The sequence below is a fragment of the Ambystoma mexicanum genome, chromosome 9 (assembly GCF_040938575.1).
Source record: "Ambystoma mexicanum isolate Mex_15411 chromosome 9, UKY_AmexF1_1, whole genome shotgun sequence".
Classification (NCBI taxonomy): domain Eukaryota; kingdom Metazoa; phylum Chordata; class Amphibia; order Caudata; family Ambystomatidae; genus Ambystoma; species Ambystoma mexicanum.
In genome coordinates, this window is record NC_090931.1 from 628,456,316 (window position 1) to 628,482,711 (window position 26,396).

Consider the following 26,396-nt stretch of genomic DNA (forward strand, 5'->3'; position numbering starts at 1 on the left):
GGCAGGCTGCCCTGAAGTCTGGCAGCTCGGTAACGCTTTGCGGCCGTGTCTCGCCTTCAGATATGTAGGACAAGCATCCAGAGTTTTCTCGGCAGCAGCAGTTCTCCTCGGTTGGCATTAGCTTGCACTGATTGCAGCTACACCAGGTGGAAACGCCGTCCATGCGACTAGGCTCAGGCTTTTGATATGTTGAATCATCCTCCCAACTGTCGTCCGAAGCACCATCGTTTGCGCATCATTCTCTTTCGAGTAATTCTGCCTCGGAATACTTTGGCTCGTACTGGTAGGGCTGTATTGTTGCCATTATGGGGGGGGATTGATAGTAATGGTTCTGGTATCTGTTCGCACGGGCTACAAGCAACGAAGGTAGCTGACCAGAGCACAGAAACGAGGCCAAAAAAAAGACAGTGAAAGGAATGGAAAAGCAAATCTGATGTTGTCTGTTGAGAAGCGGTCTGTTTATACTTATTATCCTGCCATTTCCATGGAGACACATCATTAGCTGATGCGCAGAGAATGTTGGCACGAGACGTGCATTGGCGTTGTGAAATGGGTGGTACACGTCTAGTGATCTCAGCCTCAGGGGCGGGGATATGACTTAGTGCCGCCAGGGCAGTCCACCATGGGCGATGCAGCAACGGATAAGATTATCACAAGATGGCCGCACCCTGCTGCCTGATTTCGCATGAGTACCAAAGAGGAAAACTACGGTAAGGTGCATAGGAAATGTTTGGACGATCGAACAACATATGCCTAAAAACACATGCTCGAACCCTCGGGACAGTAATATTTTTGAGCGCACTATTCCTTTAAGGACATCTCGTATTGTAACTCCTTTTTTTACGTGAAAAAGCAGGGCTTTTGAAGGAGAATGCCTTCAGTACCGGCCCTGCAATCCTGATGGTTTCTAGGGCTGTTGTCAAGCTGTAAATCAGGTGCATGCAAAATTCGAGGCGTTGACGACAGGCTGCCACATTTTGACTTTCACAGAATATGGTGCTTTTAAGGAAAGTGTTCATCCTTCATGGAAGAACACTCCTAATTTTGCGTGCACCTCAGAATCTGGCCCATGGTCTCTCTTTTGCCAATTCTGATATCCAAGACGTTTCAACATATGTCCACGTGGAGGCAGCAGCGTATCGTCCGTGGCCTTCTACAAGCTTGTCGCTTTTAGCCTTTTTCGCAGATATAACCAAATACGTTTTCGCAGGTTTAACTAAATATGTGTACTTTGTAATGGTTTATGTCTGCTGATTTGACACACGTGCACAACTGAATGACGTGTCTATTGACACGTTCAACAAAACGTGGCGTTGTTTTTTGGGTGGATGGGTCATGGTTTAAGTGCTGTCTTTGGCATACGGCATGCCTGAACTTTGTAAATTCAAATCTCGGTGTCAGTGTTGTATGGATCCTGCACCCCATGTTAAATGTTAATCTTGGGTATCCTTAAATTGAGCAATAATTACATATTTTATTATAGAGATAGGGGCTTGATGGTACTCATTTCATCTACGTCGGAATGATGAAAGGCGAGCCGTGTTTGAAATCTTCAATACGGCATGTGCCTTGCCCGCTGCGGTGCCCAACCTTCGCGGATCCTTGGTTGCTGTGGCACAGTGGATCCTTGGTTGCTGTGGCACAGTGGCAGAGCTGTGCCACATGGGTCTGTTGCGGGTTCTCTCTCACAGAGCAGGGTGCCAAATTCGATTCATATAAGTAGTTATTGGAAAATTACCCCTAACATCTATGAAACACTTTTAATTCATTTAAATGTATTTCAGTCACGGTCCTTGCTCATTTCTACCTTTCACGAGTTTCCTCCTTTCACGGAGGATAGATTCGCACGTGCGTTCAGCATGTTTAACCTTCCCGTGTGTATTAACTGCCATTTTCCGGTGAAGTGAGTTCCCCAGATTCCTTTCAAAACAGCGTTCGCACAGCTGGGCGCCATGGCAACGCGCTGTTTTTGGAGAACGTGGTGTCAGTGCCTGCAGAAAGCCCAGCTCCCCGCCCCCACGTGTCGGGCTCCCTGCCTGGGCTAAGCCGCTGCTTCCTGGGTACTAATGAGGGCCTGGCAGGGGGCTCTCCCCCCCCCCCATCCTCTGTGTGCGTGTGTGTGAGAGAGGAGGACCTACCGGGAGCCAGCTGTAACCAGAGACAGCTGCAGGGCTGGGTCCGCCTCCTCCTCTGCTTTCCTCCCCCCGTTACCTCTCCTCCTCCGCCACCCCACCCTCCCCCCTTCTCCCAACTTTCCTCTCTAACTTGGGCTGCAGCCGGCAGACGATATAGTTCCTGTCCTCCAGCTGCTCCAGAGGTAAGGGACCACCTCTCCCCTCGCAACTCCCATCTCACGCCCCCCCCCTCTCTGCACCATCTCTCCTACGCTTAAACCTATCAATTATACTCTCTCCCTCCCTCCTGGCCTACTTTCCTAGTCTCCTTTTCCTAATTAAGACCAACAGGACCCTCTGCTTCCCTCGGGTAGTGCAAGAAAGGTACGCGTCTCTCTCAACGCTTCTCTTCTTCCTGGCCCCTCTTGCATTCTCCTCTATCTCCTCCACTCTGGTAATACTCACCCGCAACTCCTCTCTGCTCGGGATCTTCGCCTTTCTCGCCGACCTCCCCTAGGCTAACCCACGACCCGCCCGCCTGCGCCCCCTTGCGCAGCCCTTCCTCTGTCATGCTCCATGGGTTCCACTCCCGCCGGCCCTCGGGCGGAAAGCAAACCTCCCTCCTGCAAAACTGCGGTGCACACAAATGATGCTTTATTTCGGGTGTTTGCTTCGTGCTTAATCCCTCCCACTTCTCAGCGCTGACATCATGGTTATTACCACCCCGTTTAGCGGTGCCCACTTTATTGGTATGTGTCTCTCTTCGCCTATTTTTGTGGGTGGGGGGCTACTAACTTAAGATAGCCTGGGGGTACTGCTTGTCTGAGCACACGGTACCTCCTGCCTTGACACAGGGCAGGTCCCACTTCAGTGTAGGCTATCTCCACCCAGAGCTATGTGTTCCTCACCCTGCCTCAACACATGGGTGTAATTTCAGGGGGGTACAGAGGTGTTTGTCCCCTCTAACTTTCATGGCACATCATTTTGTCCCCATTCATTTGGCTGGGGCACCTTTTCTTCAGATGTCATGTCCCCCCCAACATTTTCAGCAAAGTTACTCCACTGCCTCAACACATAGGGACAATTTGCCACCTGTGGATTTGTTGCCACCTGGCTCAAATACCTCAGAAAAAACGCGAAAAAAACGCATCTCCTGCCTCATCGCAGGGGCATCTCTTGCCCTGGCAGTGGCACAGTGGCTCTGCTGCCATGGCTCAGGGGCACCTCTTGTCTCAGCCCAGCAGCATCTTCTGCCTGTCTGGGCAGAGGGGCATCTACTGTGCCAGCCCATGTACTTCTTGCCTCAGCTAAGGGCACTTTCTTCCTCAGCCAAGACAACCTCCTGCCAGAGACCAGGGGTCCCTGAATGCCTCTGCCCTGGGGCTCCTGCAGCCCCATCACACGCGCACACCCTGTATCAGCACCTAGGCACATGTTTCCTCAGGGGGGTCTTCCTGGCTCAAACACCTCAGAAAATCTCCTACTTCATCCCAGGGGCGTCCGTTACCTTGGCAGAGGGGCACCTTCTATCTAGGAGGAGCAGCTCATGCGCCCGCAGAAGTACTCCTAGCTTCAGCCAGCTAGTTCCCTGCCTCAGCCAAGAACACCCCCTGCCACATACCAGGGGTCCCTGCATGCCTCTGCGCTGCGGGATTCCAGCCTCATCGCAAGTGCACACCCTACATCAGTACATAGAGACATCTTGCCTCGGTGCCTGGGCACCTCTTGGCACATGGCACCTTATGTTCTGTTATGTTAAAGGTACTTATATAATACACCGTCACCAACGGAATTTCAACATTTTTTGTAGCAACCGGCTTCCATGGCCTTCACGTTATTATTGGATCATTATTCTTATCTGTTTGCCTGTTTCGTCAAATCAATTACCACTTTACATCTAACCACCATGTCCCCAGGCGCTCTGGCGGATCTGTAAACGAGAAGGTGGGATGGGTTAGTAAGGTGAAGAGGGCGTAGGATAGTGAGAGGAGTGGTGTACTGTTGGCAGCTTCAACTGGGTAGACACCGGGTGCTGAGCTTTGATGCGAGTATTGGATCAGTGTCAGTCCACGTGTGCTGTTGGTGTGGCTTATGTGTTGTTGCGGTGTGGTGGAGTGCGTACAGCTTGTTGTGCGAGAGATGGTTGTGTGAGTTTTTGAGTGAGATACGTATGCACAGAGTTTGAGCTTATATTGGTTAGTGGGTTATATGACATTTGACATGCTAACATTCACAGTTCTGTCTGAGTGTAGTACTTGCTGATCTACATAGATCTGTCTAAGTGGGGCACTCGCTAACCTTCACAATAATTATCTAGATATGGGGCAGAATGTTCTCAATTCTAGGTGTGGCACATGCTAATTTCCAAGCTCCATCTAGGTGTGGCAGATGCTAACATTCGCAATCCTGTCTAGATGCGGCGCAGGCTAATGTTCTCAACTCTAAGTGTGGCACATGCTAACAATTGCCTCATGCTCCTCAGCAAAGAGGCGTCTCTTGCCTCAACACGGAGCCCATGCCACCGCAGTCCATAGACGCCTTCTGCCAGAACCTAGGGTACTTCTGTTCGTAGCATGGGGGCATCTCCTGCACAAGCACATGCCACTTATTTGCCTCAGCAAAGGGGCACCTACTACTCTAACGCACCTTCTACCACCAAGGGGCAATGCCTACCTCTGTCAAGCGCATCTCTTGCTACAGTGGAGCGTGAGTTCAGGCCTCAGCCTCAGGGCACTTGCTTCCTCAACAAAGGTGTGCCCGCGTGCCCCCCTTCTCATGCGGGCACCTTATGAATCAGCACAGGGATATCTCCTACCTCAGCCTTAAGGCACTTCCTGCCTCAATTCAAGGGGTTTCTTTTCTGCACACATGGGCATTTCTTGGCAAATGGAAACTTAGGCCTGAGCGTGGGGGGGGGTCTCCTGTCGCCAACAATGAGCACTTGCCACCTCAGCACCGAGACATCACTTGTCTCAGCCCTGGTGCACTGCCTGTCTAGGCCTAGGAGAAGTGTCTTTCGCAGCTGTGGGTGGGTGGGTACCTTTCAGGCTCAGCCCTGGGGCACCGCCTCTCTAGGCCTAGGAGAGTCTAGGCCTAGGAGAAGTGTCTTTCGCAGCTGTGGGTGGGTGGGTACTTTTCAGGCTCAGCCCTGGGGCACCGTCTGTCTAGGCCTAGGAGAGTCTAGGCCTAGGAGAAGTGTCTTTTGCAGTTGTGGGTGGGTGGGTACCTTTCAGGCTCAGCCCTGGGGCACCGCCTGTCTAGGCCTAGGAGAGTCTATTCCTAGGAGAAGTGTCTTTCGCAGCTGTGGGTGGGTGGGTACCTTTCAGGCTCAGCCCTGGGGCACCGCCTGTCTAGGCCTAGGAGAGTCTAGGCCTAGAAGAAGTGTCTTTCGCAGCTGTGGGTGGGTGGGTACCTTTCAGGCTCAGCCCTGGGGCACCGCCTGTCTAGGCCTAGGAGAAGTGTCTTTCGCAGCTGTGGGTGGGTGGGTATCTTTCAGGCACAGCCCTGGGGCACCGCCTGTCTAGGCCTAGGAGAGTCTATTCCTAGGAGAAGTGTCTTTCGCAGCTGTGGGTGGGTGGGTACCTTTCAGGCTCAGCCCTGGGGCACCGCCTGTCTAGGCCTAGGAGAGTCTAGGCCTAGAAGAAGTGTCTTTCGCAGCTGTGGGTGGGTGGGTACCTTTCAGGCTCAGCCCTGGGGCACCGCCTGTCTAGGCCTAGGAGAAGTGTCTTTCGCAGCTGTGGTTGGGTGGGTATCTTTCAGGCACAGCCCTGGGGCACCGCCTGTCTAGGCCTAGGAGAGTCTATTCCTAGGAGAAGTGTCTTTCGCAGCTGTGGGTGGGTGGGTACCTTTCAGGCTCAGCCCTGGGGCACCGCCTGTCTAGGCCTAGGAGAGTCTAGGCCTAGAAGAAGTGTCTTTCGCAGCTGTGGGTGGGTGGGTACCTTTCAGGCTCAGCCCTGGGGCACCGCCTGTCTAGGCCTAGGAGAAGTGTCTTTCGCAGCTGTGGGTGGGTGGGTACCTTTCAGGCTCAGCCCTGGGGCACCACCTGTCTAGGCCTAGGAGAAGTGTCTTTCGCAGCTGTGGGTGGGTAGGTACCTTTCAGGCTCAGCCCTGGGGCACCGCCTGTCTAGGCCTAGGAGAGTCTAGGCCTAGGAGAAGTGTCTTTCGCAGCTGTGGGTGGGTAGGTACCTTTCAGGCTCAGCCCTGGGGCACCGCCTGTCTAGGCCTAGGAGAGTCTAGGCCTAGGAGAAGTGTCTTTCGCAGCTATGGGTGGGTGGGTACTTTTCAGGCTCAGCCCTGGGGCACCGCCTGTCTAGGCCTAGGAGAGTCTAGGCCTAGGAGAAGTGTCTTTCGCAGCTGTGGGTGGGTGGGTACAGGGCACCGCCTGTCTAGGCCTAGGAGAGTCTAGGCCTAGGAGAAGTGTCTTTCGCAGCTGTGGGTGGGTGGGTACAGGGCACCGCCTGTCTAGGCCTAGGAGAGTCTAGGCCTAGGAGAAGTGTCTTTCGCAGCTGTGGGTGGGTGGGTACAGGGCACCGCCTGTCTAGGCCTAGGATAGTCTAGGCCTAGGAGAAGTGTCTTTCGCAGCTGTGGGTGGGTGGGTACCTTTCAGGCTCAGCTCAGGGTAAACTCATACCTTCGCATTGGGGCACTCGGCACTTCCTGCCTCAGCACAAGCGGAAAAACGACCTCAGCACACAGGTGCCCCTTGTCTAGGCAGCTCTTGCCACTGGGCTCCGTATACCTCACCGTAGGGGGGTCTCTTGTCTCAGAGGCATCCCATGCCACACAGCCCTTATGTCTCAAACTAAGGACACTGCTTACTTCAGTCCATGGACATTTCCTACTCAAAACCCATCCCATCCCATCTTAGCACAGGCCACCTCCTGCCACACTACCAGGGTGTCTCATGCCACAGACCCCCCTCTTGCCTTAGGTCATCCCCTCCCCCGGCAACGATGCACCGCTTGCCTCACCTCATGACCCTTCCAGCCTTGGCACATAGTGTCTCATCTCGGGTCGGGTGCACTTCGCGCCTCTGCTTCAGTTCAGTATCACCCCCCCCCCTCTTTAACAGATAACTGCCACAGTGCCGGGGCTCTTGCTTGGAGCGCCCGCGTTTATTGGTGCAACATTGCTTGTTGCACAAGTCCTGCTGCGCTTGGAACTCTCCAGAGCCCGCCCCATTTTGCGTGCGATTCAGTGCCCGCGTGTGACTCTTGATGGTGATTCAGAAAGACGGCGGAGTTTCCAGCCGCCGGCGTCTGCTAATGTCTAGCTGCAGGCTCGTTCCAGACTCCACATCCCCACTCCCGCATGGCCTGATGGGACTGCAAAGCAGTCTATGAGTTCGGGAGCAGCAGAGCATCCCTGTGCATCAGGCAGTCGCCGGTTTCTGCACATTTTCTGGAGATACCAGTGCTCAAGGGAAACGCTTGTGAGAGTTAAGAAAGTAGCACCATACATATTCTACTTTAACACACGTGCTAAACAAGCGAGTTGGGGAGGAAGTCCCATTAAAGTATATGGCCATCAAGTTCTGCCAGGAGAGATACTCCATAGGAGCCCTGCAGGTTTTGCAAACTTAAAGATTCCTATTAAACACACAGGACACAATCGTGGGGCCTTGCCGTTGAGGCACTGATAAGAGTGAGGATCTATGGTGATAGGTTATTTATAACGCGCTTAATTAATTGCGTTTTCTGACAATGTAATGTTTGTTTTTATATCTATGTAACGAAAATGAATTTTTCTTTGTAAAGGTTTTTTGAAACCAAAACAAATAAAGAAAAAAAAAAGAAAAAAATAACGCGCTTAATATACCGAGAGGTTCTTAAGCGCGGACCCGGGATCGAACCTGTGTTGCTCCGTGTCACCAAGGTGAGCACTTTGCCACTGAGCTATAAGCTATAAAGTGAACAGGGCCCACGAGGCTCTTCCAGATGTGAAACACAGCTGCAAAATAATGAGATCTTTGTCGCAGTCATTGAGTTAGTGTGAATGACAATCTTGAAAGATAGGCCTCCCTTTTCTCTCCAGGAAGTATTTTCTACCAGAAGTGCAGAATTAATCTCCATGAATAGCATATCAGGCCATCCAATGCTTTGGGTGTAAATACGAAGAGCCTCAATATAAGTTTGGTAGTTAATCGGCTTACCGCCTTAACGCTTACCATTACTGCCACTCTGTCCATTGGCACTGCCATGGGATTACGAGTGGTGGTACTGGCGGCGTAAATCCCAATTTTTTAGAGCCCATGGGATTTTTGGTAGATTTACTGTAATCAGTAAATACAATGCAGTAAATATGGCAATTTTTGCAGGTAAAGTGCAGGATTGACCACCAGCATTTTGCTGGCGGTGCATCCTGCACTTTATCGTCTAACTCGAAATTCGGTGGTGCTGTTGAAGTTATATTATGTTATGTGACATTTGTACAGCGCCTATGCAATTGGTATGGCCCCGAGGCGCTGTGGGGTGGATCGCCCTTCAGACAACCGTGGTCCGAGATGTGAGAAGTGAAGGGTGGATTCTAAAATGCATTGTGCATTTTTAGCCGACACGAGGGCGGGTTGGGGTGGCTAGGTCCCTGATAGCAGCCAGTGGGAATCAGATGAGAGGATGGGTGCTCTGACAGAGTAGGAGAGTCCAGGAGAGGGATTATGTGTGCAGTTGGACCACATTTTTTCATGGGACTCAGCTGGATTCTGTTGGAGTTGGTAATGCTTGTTTCAGTGGGTGAAGTCGAGCAATGATTATTGCAGATGTATGTGAGTGGGAGGCCCAGGCCCTGGAGGGATACAGCCACATTCCATTCTGATGGAGTGCTAAGACGTACCAGTGACTCAGGCTGACTTCTGGTTACAACGAGGTCTTACAGAAATGTGCCTATTACCAGACTGGTATGCTTTCCTTAGGGAGCCAGGTACCACATTTTCGATTCATCAGGTGCCCCCTCAATCCGGTCGGGGATGAGGGGGGCTACTTATCCCATGAGATGGACTAGGTCAGTCAGGATGCAGAGAAGGGAAAAGCTAGGTTTTGAGAGCCTTCTGAAAGGGGAAGTGATCCTCAATGCAGCGGATGGTAAATGAGATTGCGTCCATGGAATGACCAGGAGGAGAGCTGCGCCTGTACTCAAATTTCTGTTGGGCCGCTAGCGTGTGAGTTTATGTTGCAGGTATTCTGGTCCTGTCTTGTGGAGAACTCAGTGGGTACATTGCCTTGAAGGTGGATAGTCGTCCGCTTGGCAGCCAGTGAAACATACAGAGGGTGGTCTCTAGGGCCTATGGCAAGAAGGAGCCTTGCTGCAGTGGGTTGTACCCATTGGAGTTTTCTAAGGCGTGAAGAGGTGGCCCCCAGGTATAGGGCGTTTGCATAGTCTAAGTACTAGAAGACAATAACAACAATCACAGTGATTCTATCTTGGAAGATAGGGGAAGATGCAACGTAGAATGCACATGTATAGGAAGCAACTTTTCATCACAGAATGTGTTTAATGTATTTATTTATTTTATTGGTTGGTAGCGCCCAGAGCCTGAGGTATCACAGCGCTAAAGGTACATAGTTAGGATTAGATGGAAACAGTATGGTAGTTACATTACATCATAGATCATGAGTCCAGTTCAGAGTAGATAGGGCAGTCCAAACTTATTTACAGATATTTGTTGAACGCAATTGTTGTGATGTGATGGTTTCAGGTACAAGTCCATAATGTATCTGAGTTTTTTTTCTGTGTTAGAGGTGGAGCAGGCAGGGCCTAGAGAGAGCGGCCACAGAGTGTGTTGGGGGAAGAGCGAGTCTTCCTGCAGAGCATAATCTCATATTTTCCTGGGTTGAGAAGGAGGTGGTTAGCGTTCATCCAGTGTTCAATTCCGGAGAGGTATGATGCAAGATCAGAGGAGGTGGAGGAAAGGCTCTTAAGAATCTTCAAGTCGATTTGTGTGTCATCTGCGTAGTTGGATCACAATAGGCCGTGGGATTGATGAGTGCGGGGAAGGGGCTTGGGTAGAGGTTGAAGAGTAGAGGGAGGTGCCATGTAGCACTCTGTGAGCAACAGGGCGGTGAATCGAGGTGAACAAAAGCATGTCTATTATTTGGCATCTGTTGGAGAGGAAGGAGGTTATCCACTTCAAGGCTGCATTCCTGATGCAGAGAGAGTGGAGCCTATATGTGACGGTGGGGTGGTCAATGGTGTCCTAGTGGCAGTAAGTCTGTTTCCGCAAAAAAAGTGGTGGGAACTGCATTACTCCGACTTTTTTATCGCACTGCCGAACTCGTAATGAGGCCCATGTAAGATCTGCCCTGACCACTGCACTGAGCAGATACTGCACAGTGCAGCAACAAGTCTAGCACCTCTCCCTGTATGGGGATTACAAATCTTGCATGCACCATGAGGTGCATGCTGCGTTCACACATGGGGCCTCACCGGAATTCACAGGACGCCTTATTCACAAAAGGGACTGTGTGACAACAGACACGATGCAACGGCTAGCAATCTTGCATACATTGGTGTAGACTGATCGCCTTTTCTGTGATTGTGCCCAATTACAAGTACTGCATGCTGGGAGGACATTCAGAATCATGAAATGCCAAAAAGGGGACAAAAATTAATTCCAACCTTGTTTTAAAGATGTTCATACCACTGAAATTCATAGACAGGTCAGAAATTATCCTCTCATGCATTGAGCACGCCAACAGCCCCTCCCCCCCACATTCCAGAAATGCACTAGGGGATTGTCAGGATTCAGGATCAGGGAGGGTTTGTCCGTATCCCAATTCTAGTCTTGAATTCAGGATGTGTTTTTAAAATACAGACAAACACATTATTTCACCCCATGCATTGTGCAATTGTGTACAGGGAGCCTCTCAGATGCCCTTTTGTGAATTGGGCAAAAGAGCCCCCATGAATATTGTTGAGGTTGCTGCTGCACTGGAGTCTCACTAGGCACATCAGCAAAAGTATGTGAAAATGTCTTCAAACTAACACAAGAGTTGATGGCTGGAAGCTTTAGAATTCATCTTAACCTCTGGCATTGCTCTGGGCAACCCTCCAGACCATACCATCATTCTTTGCCTGCCAAGCCATTACAGAAGGGGAAAGACCATATGCAAATCAGGCTTGATCCCACCCAAAAGGGGCAGTCCAGCCCGAACTGCTAGGTCACATCCCTTCTGCATGAGACCACAAGCCCAGACATGTTTCAGCTTTGTTGGTCCTCATCAGTGAGGAGTAGCTTGGGTCTTTATGCCCAGCAGACATGGGACCCACGTCTGGGCACACCTGTTCCCCTCAGAGTGGCTATAGCAGAACACAAGAGGTGATGGCTGTAAGGTTTATAGAATTAATCTTAACCTCTGGCTTTGCTCTGGGCAACCCTCCAGATCACAAGCATCCCCAGATGTGTTTCCGCATGTTGGGCCTAATCAGTGAGGAGTAGCTTTGGTTTCTAGGTCGAGCAGGCACAGGAAGGGATGTGACCTAGCAGTTCGGGCTGGACTGCCTCTTTTGAGGTGGCACCAAGCCTGATTTGCATATGGTCTTTCCCCTTTCTGTAATGGCTTGGCAGGCGAAGAACAATGGTCTAGGGGGCTGCCCAGAGCGATGCCCGAGGTTAATATCAATTCAAAACCTTCCAGCCATCACCTCTTTTGTTTCGCTTTAGTCACCCTGAGTGGAATGGGTATGCCCAGACGTGGGTCCCGTCCCAGACGTAAAAAATATTTGCATTTATAGGCGAAAGGTATTTTTTCGGGAAGAAGCCCATTTGTCATTTAGGCAGGCAGCACTGGAGCAGAGGCCCTTCTTGTGAAATGTGCCGCTTAGAATACTGATCTGAGCACATGAACAGAGCAGTACACAACACCTGCTTATCTATCACTCCATATTTTTAGTTTTGGCTTTGGACTAGAGCACCACCTAAAAGCCCAAACTATTGCATTAGACTACAGCTAGGGAGAAATTGCATATGAGGAGGGATACAAAGCTTGTAGGTGTTGTTTGTTTATTTAAACACTCTTCTATTCTGATACTGTTGGCCTTATCTGCTGCTTTTGATACAGTGGATTACACACTACTTCTTCAATCCCTTTCTTCCTTTGGATATTCTGGTTCTGTAATCACATGGTTTCAATCTTATCTATCTAATCGCACTTATTCAGTATCCTGAGTGGGTGTTTGCTCTGATCCCCTTCCTCTTTCGCACAGCGTTCCACAAGGACCCATTTCTTTTCTCTCTATATACCTCTCCCTTGGCTAAAAGTATCCCTTCTTTTGGGTTGTCTCTTCATTTTTATGCTGGTGACACCTTACATGTCTACCTTTTTCTTCTTTTACACCTACTATACACATGAATCTCTCTGCCTGTCTCTCTGCTATTCAAATTTGGATGTCGGACCACTTTCTTGTCCTTAATCCGTCTAAGACCGCAGTTCTCTTTTTTCCTGCTAATACTATTCCTCTGCCTGTTTCTCTTCCCTTTGTCCTGTTTTCCCCTTCTCATCTGCCTTTTTCTCTCACTGCCTGTCACCTTGGCTTTCATCTTGACACTAATTTTTCGTTCGCTCATCACATTTCGATCACATCCCGTTCTTGTCGTTTCCATCTTTTCAAAATTCGGAAAGTATGACCTTTTCTCACTTTCAGTTCCACTAAGCTTCTAATCTCTTTTTTATCTTTTCTCAATTATTCTATTGTTCTGTACTCCTCTTTGGTCTTCCTGTCTCTGTCTAGTTACTCTTAAATCTGTTTTTAATTCCTCTATCCGTCTCCTGTATTCCTTAACTATTCGTGACTCTATCTCTCCCTCTTTGGCCTCTCTTTGATGGCTACCCTTCCACTCGCAATTTAAATTCAACTTTCTCTGTAGAGTATTCAAATTCCTTTATGGACTTGCTCCTATTTATCTTACCTTTCTTGTATTTTGTATGTTCCTTTTTGTTCTCTTCGTTCTTAAAACTTTCTTTTAACCGTGCCTTGCCCTCCATGTGCTTCATCTCGCTTCCTTTCTTTTTCTTTATTGTCTCCACTTTACTGGCATGCTCTCCCTCTGTCTCTGCGGTCTGTTCTGTCTTATTCTATCTTCTGCGCTGCCCTAAAAACCTTTTTACTTCAATCTTAATTGTATTTTAAGTCTCATTGAAAATTATATTTTTTATTGTGCTCCCTTGTTCATTCAATTGTACTGTAAATTGGTTTTGTACAGCACCTTGGCGTACGGCGCTATATAAATAACAAATAAATATGAAAAATACACCCATTGCCTACCCATGACCATTCTAGTTCCTGTGACTATTCTCATCTAACCTCCTGCTCCTCCCCGCCCAAATCACATCCTCTTGGGATCTCTTTCAGCTAGCTATTTCAAGCCTTACCATCAAACCTTGTGCTTGAAGTACTTGCCAGTGTTTTTTCAAAGAAGTCTTCTGAGTGTTAATGACTTGACTGGACCTGTAAACACACTACTGGTGTAATACACATTTCTTAAACAGGTCTGCCTTCAGCCACTCTATTTAGAAATACTATGCCTGTCCATCACTGAAGGCCTGTTAAAAACAAGCATTGGCAAAGCCCACAGTTTTGGCCTGTCTATAAATATTTGCTATTTGCCAGGGAATGTTATTATTTGCCTTGGTTCTCGCACTATTTTGCAACTGCTACTATCGATGGCCAGTTAATACCACTACGGTAGTGCCTGACAAGTGCCTTTCCCATGCCTACACAAGATCCCAAACTGTTGGCCTGAATTTGGGGAGTTAGTCTGTTGCATTGCTTAGCCAAAGCATTGCCATGAATTCATGATCTTGTGGCTCATGGATGAGTGGGGGAATCGGTTTCCTCTCTTTTTCTCGAACAACATTCAAATGACATAGTGTCTTTCCAGTAAAGTCCAATTTATTCTTCATTCACGAAGCCAGCAAATGTGTGCAGTATTGCATTTGCGCATGCAAATCCTTTGTATACTGGATTGTGGTCCGGCTCCTAGTACCTTTTTTGGATTTCTGACTTGTGAGATACTTATGCCTTCCGAACCCAAGTCAGATACTCTGCCTAAATACCTCTGTGGGAAATGGACGGGAAGCCCTTATCTCACACTACCTTGTTTCTACCCCCTGCAGGCGAATGAGAGTTTGTCCAGTGCACTGTTCCTATCTGCCTTCTGGACGATGAGTGTGCTGCCCCCAGTTCGCAAGGACCGGATAATAGCAACACAGCCTCAGGTAAGTGAAGTGATGTTCGTACGTCTTTCAGCTGGCTATATGGCTGCCTTCTCTAACACATCCGCTGTAGGAGCTATATACCTTCAGGGGTGAATCCCACCAAGGTCTACTTAGCCATTTTGTCCTTTTCTGGCCAATATTACGGATAGCAATTTCAGCATGTTCAGATTGCTTGGTAGCTGGTTCTGGGCTCCCTTTGTTCCCCATACCCTCCCCTCACTAGTACCCCATTGCTGGTACTGGGATGTATTTGCTACCCAATGCCCTCTCCTAACCCTCACTTCTAGTCAGGGTCTGAGCATCCCTAGCTCCTCATTTCATCCTTGGACATCCAAACCTTGGCTAGTTGGGGCTTCACCTCAACCCATCTATGTCACAATACTAAAAAAAATAGGCATTCCTCCCAATGGTTAATGTAGCTGGTTTCTTCCATTGTAAAGCACCTACCCATGGAATTGATCCTGCCATGCTTGGTCCTTTGAACATAAGTTCTGTGCAAAACACGCATGTTCTACAGTAGACTACACAATAGGTCTAACTTCATCAGTCTGAGAGGAACAGCTCAACTAATTTGTCTGCTCCATAAAAGGTTACTTGTAATCATATGCATTGTTCTGTTCCACGACATCAGAAAGAGGAACCTGTAAAGCTTTGAACTCTGCGTTTAACTCCTCAGCCTTAAAAAACAGAGACTCTAATCTCAGGCAAGCCTTCCCTACACGCAGCCTTCTATTCAGACCTAAAAAAATCCATCACTTTCCCTCGAACACGCAACAAAAGTGAAGAATTTAGGAATCATCATGGGTGATGCTCTCTCCATGGAACCTCAGATCACAGCTGTAGGATGTTGAGAAAAGGTTTACCTTTGCTAGATTTTGCACAAAAATGAATGGCGGTCACAGCAGCCATCTTCTAGAATGGACCATGCAAATAGTGTATACCTCTGCCTATTTTTGAGATTGAGGTGCAGGGACCATATACCATGGATACTTTCGTCTCTCCATTGGCTACCAATTGGACGAAGAATCATTTTCAAAGCTCTATAGGTTACCAAGTGGATCCATGGGATAGGATTGTAGTTCCTCGTTTAAAAAATCAAAAACAGGCATAATCAGAACCTCTTATCCTTGACTGAATTAACACTAGATGTACCAGCCTTCTCGGAACAAAGTAAGCAGGGTCCACCGTTTCAAGACTTGCATCATAAATTTGGAACTCTTTACTCCCTGTCATCAGACACATCCCCGAATTCCTTTCTTTCAAAAGACCCATCAAAACCTGACTTTTCCACACTAGACAGTCTGCAAACTGGTGATAATCCTGAATTGAATTTTAAACCCTAATATCCTTCATTGTGGCTGTTGCAACCTTTGGACATACCTGTACAGTCTGGATGCTTTATATCTCTGCGGATATAGTGATCTCATCATTTCGTTTTTTTCAGTTATTCTCTACTACTTTGCACATAGAAACTATTGCCACTTTACATGAGAGAATTTATTTTAATGGAACTAATCTCATTCTACCACACAAGATCAGTTTGTCTCAGGAGGACACCTTAGGGGATAATGAAATTCGCCTCGGGTCATAAGTTGGAGAAGGGTTGTTATGTCAAGCGAGAATGACCCTTCCCAAGGTCTATAAGACCATTAGCGCATAATGGTAGTTCCAAATCATGTTTTGGATCTTTGGTGGGTCTTTTGGTGCTGAAGTAAAAAGTGTTAGATTAATAATGAGAAAGTAAATCGACAAACTGAGTTTAGGAAATGAAATATGGTTGTATTTTGTATTTAAACAAGCTTTTCTTCATACGTTAAGCATTTCAATTACAAACTTGGTGAAAATGGAGCGGTTTTAATATGAGCATGCATTGTGGGTCGTGTAAAAGAAAACTGTTTCTCTATAGTGTGCTAAATAGGATATTGCAGTGAAAGAAAATGTTCACTTAGAGAGGAAGTCTCTTGTTGAAAGACATCTTGGAAATTTCATCGTTGTGTACATGGGAGCTTTTGAAGTCAGAATGTTCAGAAAGTATTCAGTACCAGTAGTTATTGACTGCACTATGGACATTCTGATTGGCTGAAAGGTCAATAACGATTTCCATGTGCCATAACTAATGATTCCCTTGCAGGCCAGGTCCCAAAAAAAGTCCTATCAAGTTCATTACTGGGTCAGTTTAGGAGGTTAGTTTAGGACTGGAATATGTAAATTAATGTAGTTTAGAAATACATTGTATAAATTGCATAGCATTTTTTTTTCTTCTTATTTCATTAACTATATGTACAAAACCACATGAATGTATTTGTATAGATTGATTAATATATGGTTTGCTTTAATCGCTAAATAATTTATATAACACAGTTAAACATGCTGAACACTACATATGTGTTTGTTACTGAAGTCGTCACAAATGTAATTATTTATCACTAATTCCCTGATTTCTTTTACACCACCCGGAATCGTTATGTATTGTTTTAAGGGAAATGAAGTTCAAGATTTATGTCAATACGACCCACGGTCGATTCTCAATGGAATACCTACCTCTCTGTATTGGATACGAAAAATTATTCTCTAATATCTTTATAGATTAGATAAAATGAAGCTGTAAAATGCTTTACACCCGTTCCACTTGACAATTTTGAGTATTGATTCTGGAGTTAGGCCGCTGGAGCCATTAAGACACTTCTGGGGGAACTGAGCTGTCTGCTTGAGCACACCTCTGGACCCACACTCAACAAATGCACAATATTTACACAGGAAATAGTTACAATATTAGGACTTCATGCTTATTGCGACACTTAAAACACATCACTTTTATTTTGTAAAACGTTAACATAGGGCCTGTCCATAACAGGACCAACACACCTTTAAAAAAACTCTCCACCTGGATGCATACCCTCTCTACCCTTCCCAAGCCCTCAGTCATCCTGCTCTCGCTAAATACCTCTTTCGACATGGATTGTCCTCCCAAATATTCCTCATCTTTAGATATCATCCTCTCCAGCTTGAGTTGCTTCGGAAAAAATATTTCAGCAGTGGCCGCTGTGCGTCGATGCGGTCAACTCAATGTCCCTCAAGGGCCTCTGCCCCGAGGTGGACGTGATCACTGGTATATGTAGCATGAGCTGCACCCGTTAGCTTCAGTTCTTAACGCTTTGAGAATTAGGTCGTGCTTCGATTTCTCTGAAAACTGTGACATACTCGAGAAGGATGGCTACCTCATCGACACCATCAACCCGATTTTTTAAAATCTTTATCCTCCATTTATGAGGAACACGAACCATCAGACCAAGATACTCCTCCATTTGGTCTGGAGTTTGGCACACCTAATGTCCCAGAGGCCCTTATTTTGGAGAAGTCCATAATGAAGGACCTCTATGAAAACCTTCAGTCGGCAAGTGGCATAGACACGTCACCAGAGCTTGAGTTTGGCAAACCAGACATGGCAGAGCATGCAGATGCTTCATACAGGCATCTTATGTCCAGGTTAGTAGACTTTTTGGGATGGGGCAGGCCTGCTCCTCCATTCGAACCAGATGACCTTTACAGATATACTGGATAAGGGTCCTCAGAAGGATCCTGTTCTTCCTTTTCATATCGCCCTAAAGAAAAGCATAAAGGCGAGTTGGGAGGCACCTGAAACAAGTCCAGCAGTAAATACAAATCTCACCAAGAAGTACTGGCCGTCGAGTAGCAATCCTGACTACTTGTCAAAACATCCAACACCAGAGAGCCTGGTAGTTTAGGCAGCAACATATACATCAAAACAAGCAGCATACCCAACCATACCACCAGACAGGGGCGATAAGCGATGGCGAAGAAAGGGTCTTCTGCCAGGAGCATGGCTCTAAAGTCAGAAAAGGCCACTTGTGCTTTAGCAACATTTACATTCACCCTGTGGAACTGTATAACCATGGCTGCTGAGCACATTCCCGAAGGGGAAGAAAGAAAGGGCTTTCTGATCATTGTAAGAGATGGAAAAGAGGCCATGTGTGAGTCTTTTCAGTCAGGACTGGACACTGCTGACAGCATCAGCAGGGCCATGGTGGCGAGTACAGTGATACGCAGGTTTGCTTGCTTGAGGAAGTCTGGATTTGCACCGGACGTGCAGTCTAGGCTCCTCAACATGCCATTTGTCAGCACTCAGCTGTTTGGCAGCAAGGCTGATGAAAGCCTAGAGAAGCTGCAGACCTCGAAGGAGGCAGCCAAATCTCTTTGTGCCGCTATCAGACAGGCACAACCATCTCACCCCAGTGGATCAGCTTGGAGGGGTAGGTACTTTTGTTTCTACTCCTTTGTTGGTAGAGTGAGAGGTCTGGCTAGTCAAAGGGGCCAAAGAAGATTCCCTCGTGGTGGACGAGGGAGAGGTGCAAAGTTCACCCAAGCAACGTCTACTTTACAATTAGGCGCTGCTTCAGCTGCCTCAAAACCTCTCTGAGGCCTTAGCCCACAAGACCCTGATGGGAGGCAGACTCTCACAGCATCTGCAAGAATGGCGGGGTATTACTTCGGATGCATGGGCATTGGAAACAGTAGCTCTGGGTTACTGCCTACCCCTTTCAAGAAGGCCTCGGGATCATCCACGGGGGAGCCACTCGCTCAAAGCTCCGGATCCGTTTCTTGCGCAGATCATTTTGAGCCTGCCACAAAAAGGTGCTATAGAACAAGTACCTGTAACGGAGAGGAACAAAGGGTGGTACTCTCCCTATTTCCTAATCCCCAAGAAGGACGGATGATTGAAACCCATCATGGACTTAAGATGCTTCAACAAGTTCCTTAGGAAGGACTTGCTCAAGATGGTCACACTTTCTCAGATCATTCAGGCCCTCCAGCTCCAGGATTGGATGGTGTCATTGGACCTTCAGGATGCTTATTTGTATGTGCCAATCCATATCAATCATATGAAGCACCTGAGGTTTGCAGTTAGCGGTTCTCATTATCAGTTTCGAGTTCTGCCATTCAGGCTGGCCTGCACCCGAGGGTTTTCACCAAGCTGATGGCGGTGTTGGCCGCGAGTTGCAGGAGAGGGGGGATTCACGTCTACCCCTACCTGGATGATTGGCTGATCAGGGCTCATTCTCCCAAACAGGCCCTGGAACATCTCAGCATAACCTGCCATTCTCTCCACAGACTGGGTTTCTCCCTCAGTTACAAGAAGTCCCACATTATACCATCTCAAAGACTCCAGTTCATTGGAGCAGTCCTGGATGCATTCTTGGGCGAAAAGCTTCGCCACCCGAGGTGAGGGTGCAACACATTCTGCAGATGGTCACCAAATTCCAGAGTGCCCAGCCTCTTCCAACCTTCGGCTTTTTTGAGGTGGCTCGGTCTCATGGCATCCTGCATTTTCCTGGTGCCAGAGGCTTGCCTGAGAATGAGATCCCTCCAATGGGCTCTCAGGGCGCAGTGGTCTCATATCTCGGGCAAGATGTCAGACCTCCTTCAGGTTCCAGCAGGGTTGCACAGGATCTCCTGTGGTGGGCCTGCGAGGACAATATTCTGAAAGGAGAACCTTTTTTGCAACTGGGGCCAGAGTTAACAGTAGTTACGAATGCCTCACTCACGGGTGTGGGGAGCACACGCCAACGATCTGACAGTCAGCGGTTGTTGGTCTCCATCGGAGTCCAAACTACACATCAACCATTCGGAGCTGAGGGCAATTAGCGTAGCACAGAAGGCCTTTCTGCCCTCTGTACTGGGAAATAATGTCCTGATAATGACAGACAACACAGTGGCCATGTACTACCTCAACAAGAGAGGAGGCGTAGGGTCACTATCACTGTGCAGAGAGGCAATGCAGCTCTGGTTCTGGGCAATTCAAGAAGGAATCTCCCTATCAGCAGTTCATTTAGCCGGAGAGGAGAACACAACTCTGAGCAGGCAGAGTACAGTCTCCCACGAGTGGGAACTAGCTCAGGAAGTCCTTCAAGAGATCTTCACCCTTTGGGGAACCCCTCAAGTAGCTCTGGTTGTGACCTGTGTCAACCGGAAGTGCGAACTGTTCTGCTCCAGGGAATTTCCCCCACGAGGAGCTATAGGGGACACGTTTGTAGTGAATTGGGGAGTTCTACTCCTATACATGTTTCCTCCAGTCCCCGTCATTCCTTGTGATCAGGAGGTTGAGGAAGTTCAGGAAATCCATGGTCCTAATTGCTCCGGATTGGGCCAGGAAGACATGGTAACCGGACCTTCTGGTCATGTCCATCTGCCCTCCAATGCAACTTCAACAAAGGGAGGACCTTCCCTCGCTAGAGGAGGGTCAGGTTCTCCATCAAGAGGTCAAGACACTCAGCCTTCACGCATGGTTTCTGAGAGGTTGAGATATAAAGATTGGGACCTCCCGGATGATGTAATAGAGATTTTGCTTTTTGCCAGAAGGCCAGCAACAAAATCCTTGTACCACTGCCGTTGGAATAAATCCTGCAGCTGGTGCAGAGATAAGAACCCTTTTCAGTGCAATACACCCAATGGTGTAGTCTTTCTCGTTACATTTGGCAAATATGGAGCTCCAGATTGGAACCATTAAAGGATACTTGGTGGCGCTTTCGATTTTCAAGCACATGTCAGAAGAGGTATCACACTTCAAGATGCTGTTGGTCGTACAATTTCTAAAGGGGCTCACTAATGTGGGACTCAATGGGAGTGTGGATGACGGAAGCACCGACACCATTAATAACGGTGCCATTGCGTCCAAAAAAGTCTGCAGGCGGTCTGACTTGGCGGGTGGGACGGCGGGTGGGACGGCAACCACCTGCAGACTCATAGTGTGCCAGTCTGGTAACAATGGTGCGAGTAGGCCTACCGGACTGGCAAACTCGTAATGAAGCCCTGTGTGTTCTGAGCTGTCACATAACATAGCATTTCAATGACAATGGTGTGCTGTATAGCGTGTAGCGGTCATTGCTATATGAAGACGGGACTACGCTAACCCCCTCTACCTCGGAGTCCACGCTTACCAACTGAATAAACTACAAAGAGCACAAAACGCCGCAGTCAAACTGCTACTAGCGCTCGGCCCAAGAGACCACATCTCCCCAGCCCTCAAAACTCTGCACTGGCTCCCGGTGGCCAGAAGGGTGACCTTCAAAACCTTATGCATTTCTCACCGAGCATTGCATAAAACCGGACCTCAATATCTTCAAGACAAGCTGAAACCCTATCACACCCCACGTACTCTAAGATCAAGCTCAGCCGGCCTCCTAGTCATACCTAAAACAAACTCAAGTCAGGTTATGCGGATCATCATTCTCAGCCTTGGCCGCCACGCTGTGGAATGCACTCCCACCCCACATCCGCCTAACTGAAGATCTAATGTCTTTTCGCAAATTACTGAAAACTTGGCTCTTCCCCTAAAACTAGCCCCATACTCAAACTAACTGAAACTGAAAAACAACATCTCAATGACACCAACTCAACAATCTACTAGATCTTGAATAACAATAAACAATAACAATACAACATCCAGATCCAAGCGAGAAATCGACAACTACTAACCGCTAATATAAACTAAAAGGGCAAACAGAATAGAATGAGTAAAGTAGATCAAAGCAGTGAAGTGGATAAAAAGAATAAATCGTACGAAAACAGTAATGTGGTCTAAATTAATGAAATGGATGTAATAATTGCAATGGTCAAAATGAACAAAATGGACGAAATGAATAAAGAGAAAAGGGTGGAAAGATGAATAGAGGAGACGGATGAGTACACGGACAGATGGCATGGAATGTATGAGTGCATGGCATAAATGGAAAGTACAGAAAAGACAAATCAAGTACATGAGAGGAAGGTATTGTAAGAAACAGAAAGAGAGCACGGAACGGATCCAGTACGTATGCCAAGTGGCATGGCCTGAACCGATAATGCATGATGAATGAACGAAGTGAGTGGAGCGGATGAAATTGGTAGAATGGATGAAACGCGTGGAATGGATGAGCGCATTGAGCGGATGAATGCGTTGAGCAGATGAGTGTGTAGAGCGGATGAGTGTGTAGAGCCGATGAGTGTGCAGAGCCGATGAGTGTGTAGAGCGGATGAGTGTGTAGAGCGGACAAATGCGTAGAGCCTACAGCGGAAGGGTGCTTAGAGCAGATGAATGCATAGAGCGGATGATTGTGTAGAACGGACGAGTGTGTAGAGCGGATGACTGTATTGAGCGGATGAGAGTGTAGAGCAGAGGAGTGCGTAGAGCGCAAGAGTGCACAGAGCAGATGAATGTGTAGAGCGGTTGAGTGTATAGAGCAGATGAGTGTATAAAGCACATGAGTGTATAGAGCGATGGACTGTGTAGAGCAGATGAGTGCATAAAGTAGGTGAGTGTGTGGAAAGGACGAGTGCATAGAGCGGATGAGTGCATAGAGCGGATGAGTGCGTGGAGCGGATGAGTGTGTGGAGCGGATGGGTGCGTGGAGCGGATGGGACAGGTGGAGTATGTGGATGGAATGGGGACGTATGTGGATGAAATGGGGACGTATGTGGATGGAACGGATGAAGTATGTGGAAGGTACTGGTGTAATATGTGCAAGGTATGGGTGAATTATGTGGAAGGTACGGATGATATATGTGGAGGGGGTGCATAAAACAACTTAGAACACACGGAAATGATTGGAGTGCATGGAACGGATTGGAGTGCATGGAACGGATTGTAGTGCATAAAACGGACTGGGCTGCATTAAACGGACTGGAGTGCATCAAATGGATCGGAATGGGTGGGACGGATTGGAGTGCGTGGAACAGATTGGAGTGCGTGGAATAGATTGGAGTGCATGGAGCGGACTGGAGTGCATGGAGCGGACTGGAGAGCATGGAGTGGACTGGAGTGCTTGGAGCGGACTGGAGTGCATAGAACTGATTGGAGTGCATGGAACAGACTGGGGCGCATAGAAGTGTGCAACATACATGGAATGGTTTAGAGTGCATGGAACGTTTGAAAGAGCATGTAAACCATCCTATCACATCACCACGCTTACTCTCTTCTTTACACAACCATTCAACTAGAACACAGAGATACTATGACACCATTGAGTATAGCTGTTCTCATACCAACATCAGCCTCATACGCCAGATCACTCTAACTAAACACTGCTGGTTTCACACCCTCCAGCCAGGCGTTCTCCTCAAGCCTAACGCAGCCAGAACTGGTCGGGATAAAATCTGCCAGAACGAACACATACTCTTGATCTCTCAACCACCACACCTACCGCTATGAAGCAGCTATTACACGAATGCCACAACAGCTGCACACATATCCGGTGCTCCCACGCACCTTTGACTCTGTCTACTCTCTCTACTGACTTGAACTTTGGTTCCTGAAGGCGTTCAACCTACCCGCGCCTTGAGACCATACCAATGTTACATAAGGTGCTATCTAAATGCAAAGTAACATAACATAACATAACATGACCGTACAACATCACATTGACAAGTGTGTCACAGTTATAGCCTTAAAACCTCTATTGGCGGCCGTGGCCAAGCTGGGGACATAATTGAAAGATGTTTGGTTGCCCCTTTTTGCGTGAGAAGACCACAGTCGGAAGGAAGATGCTGGTAAAATGAAAACTATAACCACAGGCAAATAAAAAAATCCAAGATGAGAGCATAGCACAGCAACACAATCTCATAAGTAGACTTCACACAAAATCCCTGTTTGATAGCTATGACTGGACTAACTGAACATATTGTGCTGAGATGGTATAGTGCGTTAGCTTTGGAAGTCCCAAAGACTCTTTCGTCAGATGGTAGTCACAGTCCGACTGTGACTACCTTCAGTGAAACTGTGACTACCATCCCATGAAGAAGTCTATGGGACTTCTAAAGCTAATTCATTGTTCCATCTCAGCATAACATTTTCAATTAATCCAAAAAAGGCATCAAAACTTGACTTTTATGTGATTGTAAAACTGCACTGAGTCAAACCTTTCTTTGTATAAGTACAGTTCGCCATCTCTTTTTAAACTGCCAAGCTCTTACCCAAGAGCGTATCGCGTTCTTGGCTCCATTATGGGTTGACTCCGTCTTGATAGAAAAAGATACATGGTGGTGCCGTCTGATCTCTGGGGAAAAATCTCGTTGGGCTGTTGTTACGGCTAAATTAATGGAGGCCGCCTTCACCAAAATCAGTGTCAATGGGCAGCAATACGTCTCGGAACTCCGGCCGTCACATGGGCCTGACCAAGTATAACCTCTCCTACTAGGCAACAAACTCTGTAGAAAATTTCTTAAAGACTGTAATTAGCTACACTACAGACCTGTTGTTCCAAGTCATCTTCTCAACAGCATAAGACTTTTATCTTAGACCTTCGAAAACTTTGGAAACACAAAAAAAAAGAAAATTTGAACGATTCTCTCTTGTAAAAATCATTTCATTTGATTACACACAAGTAAATATAAAAAAAAAAGTACTCTTAGTACTGAGTTCGTCATTCACTATATCTTGTCTGGGTCCACACCGATGGCAAACCTTAAAGCATGCCTGGTTGTTCTTCAACCAGCACCTTACCATGAGAGCAGTGGACCGCAGCAGTATCTGTACATATGGCTTGTGACTGTACTGCGACAATCGGAAATATTGAAAGGAAAAATCACTGCAGGAGAGCCTGCAGAAGCAGGATAAGGACAGTATCAACCATTTCAGATATAGAGTGACGCTACTATCCACCCAAAAAAACAAGCAGCAAAAATATATAGCGCATAAAAGACCCACAATGGAGCCCGCCATTCAGAACAGAGAGGAGGACACTGGTTACAGCATCCGTTGTGAATTATTCTGCATGACTTCCCAGGTACGGGGCCAATTACATACCTCTCAACTCACACCCTCTTGCCGGGTGGCACTCGCCATGGAATCATGTCAGTCACCCGTCAAACACCTTAACTGTGCACAGAGGTCAATGAGCTCTCACCTGTCAATCGACAGTTTTCACCAGCCCAGGGGACTCAAAAGGTTGAGAAGGATACAGTTGCCAGGGTTAGAGGGACCTTCACTCCTACGCCAAAGTTGTATAGTAAAGCATGGCAGGACTCTGAGGGAGACTAGGAAACCAGGGCTTTCGAATATAATCTTAATTTTAAGCATACCACAGAAGTGCTGCCTTAAGCAGATCTAGATCTCCAATGGTCAATAAGGCATCATATGCCATGAAAAGCCACTCCCTAAGAAAAGGGAGGGGCGTAGAGGAGTGGGCATAGCATGAGCAATGTTGCAGCTTGAAAGGAGAGGAGGCAGCATCCCGGCCCCCTGCATAGATAAAGGAAGAAGATCAGGTAGGCATTACTGGGTAAGTCATCCAACAGTGGCGTCTCCTAGAGGACTGCCCCATTGGTCTGGGGTTCTAGTTGGGACATTCTTCAGTCCAACCAATCACAAAGGGAACACCTGGCGGAAGAGGGTGGTCTTCAGCTCTTTACGGACATTTCAAATGGCTCTTGTGCCATTTCAGGGCATCCACCAGGTTGTGCCTGGCCTTAGACACAGCTGCACCCAAGGTCTTGCCAGTGAAACATTTTTTGTTTTGAGAGGGCAATGCAGAATTTTGCTTCTGAGGCTGACTGCATGTACACAAAGTGCCAAGCCAGCTTACACAAGAATTCGTGGTCAGGCGACAGGAGTCATATATAAGTATTTGGAGGCTAGCCTTTGCTCTGTCAACAGCCACTGGTCATCTTGATGGTGGCTGTGACGTGGTCTGAGCTTTTAAAGCTCAGTACTCATTTTGCTGTCCGATTCTAGACAAATTCTACTTGCTTTAGCATTTATTTGGCAGGTCAGTGTACATGCTGTTGCAGTTGTCTAGGCATGACAGAACACATTAGTCGGTGAATGGTACAAACCAGATGAAATATGCAGTACCAAATTAAAAATAGAGAGGAAACATGGAGTAAGTGATCTGGAAAAGGTGAGGACCTTTTTATCCATTGCCATTTGTACTTAAATGTCCGCCAAGAGGCCGACACAATGGCAGCAGTGTGCTATATAAGGCCACTATGTTATACGTAACCGATCTCTCAGCAGAGGTGCCTATATTGCTATTTATTTAAAGAGGGACCTTTTCTCATCGTTGTAATGGAAGGTTGT

General features: G+C 47.5%; 1 protein-coding gene across 3 annotated transcripts in view; it reads left to right on the forward strand.

Moving 5' to 3' along the window:
• Positions 1–2,003: 2,003 nt before the first annotated feature.
• The window catches only part of RAB34 (RAB34, member RAS oncogene family), a 98,690-nt gene continuing 74,297 nt past the window's right edge, over positions 2,004–26,396 (forward strand). The window contains exons 1-2 of one of the 3 annotated variants that reach the window (XM_069615321.1): positions 2,004–2,317; positions 14,225–14,326. In XM_069615321.1, the coding sequence (XP_069471422.1) occupies positions 14,273–14,326 (54 nt within the window). In that variant the 5' untranslated portion in view covers positions 2,004–2,317; positions 14,225–14,272. Of the gene's footprint in view, positions 2,318–2,462; positions 2,499–14,224; positions 14,327–26,396 lie in introns of those variants that run through there. The other 2 variants (XM_069615319.1, XM_069615320.1) reach the window with 2 other exon arrangements.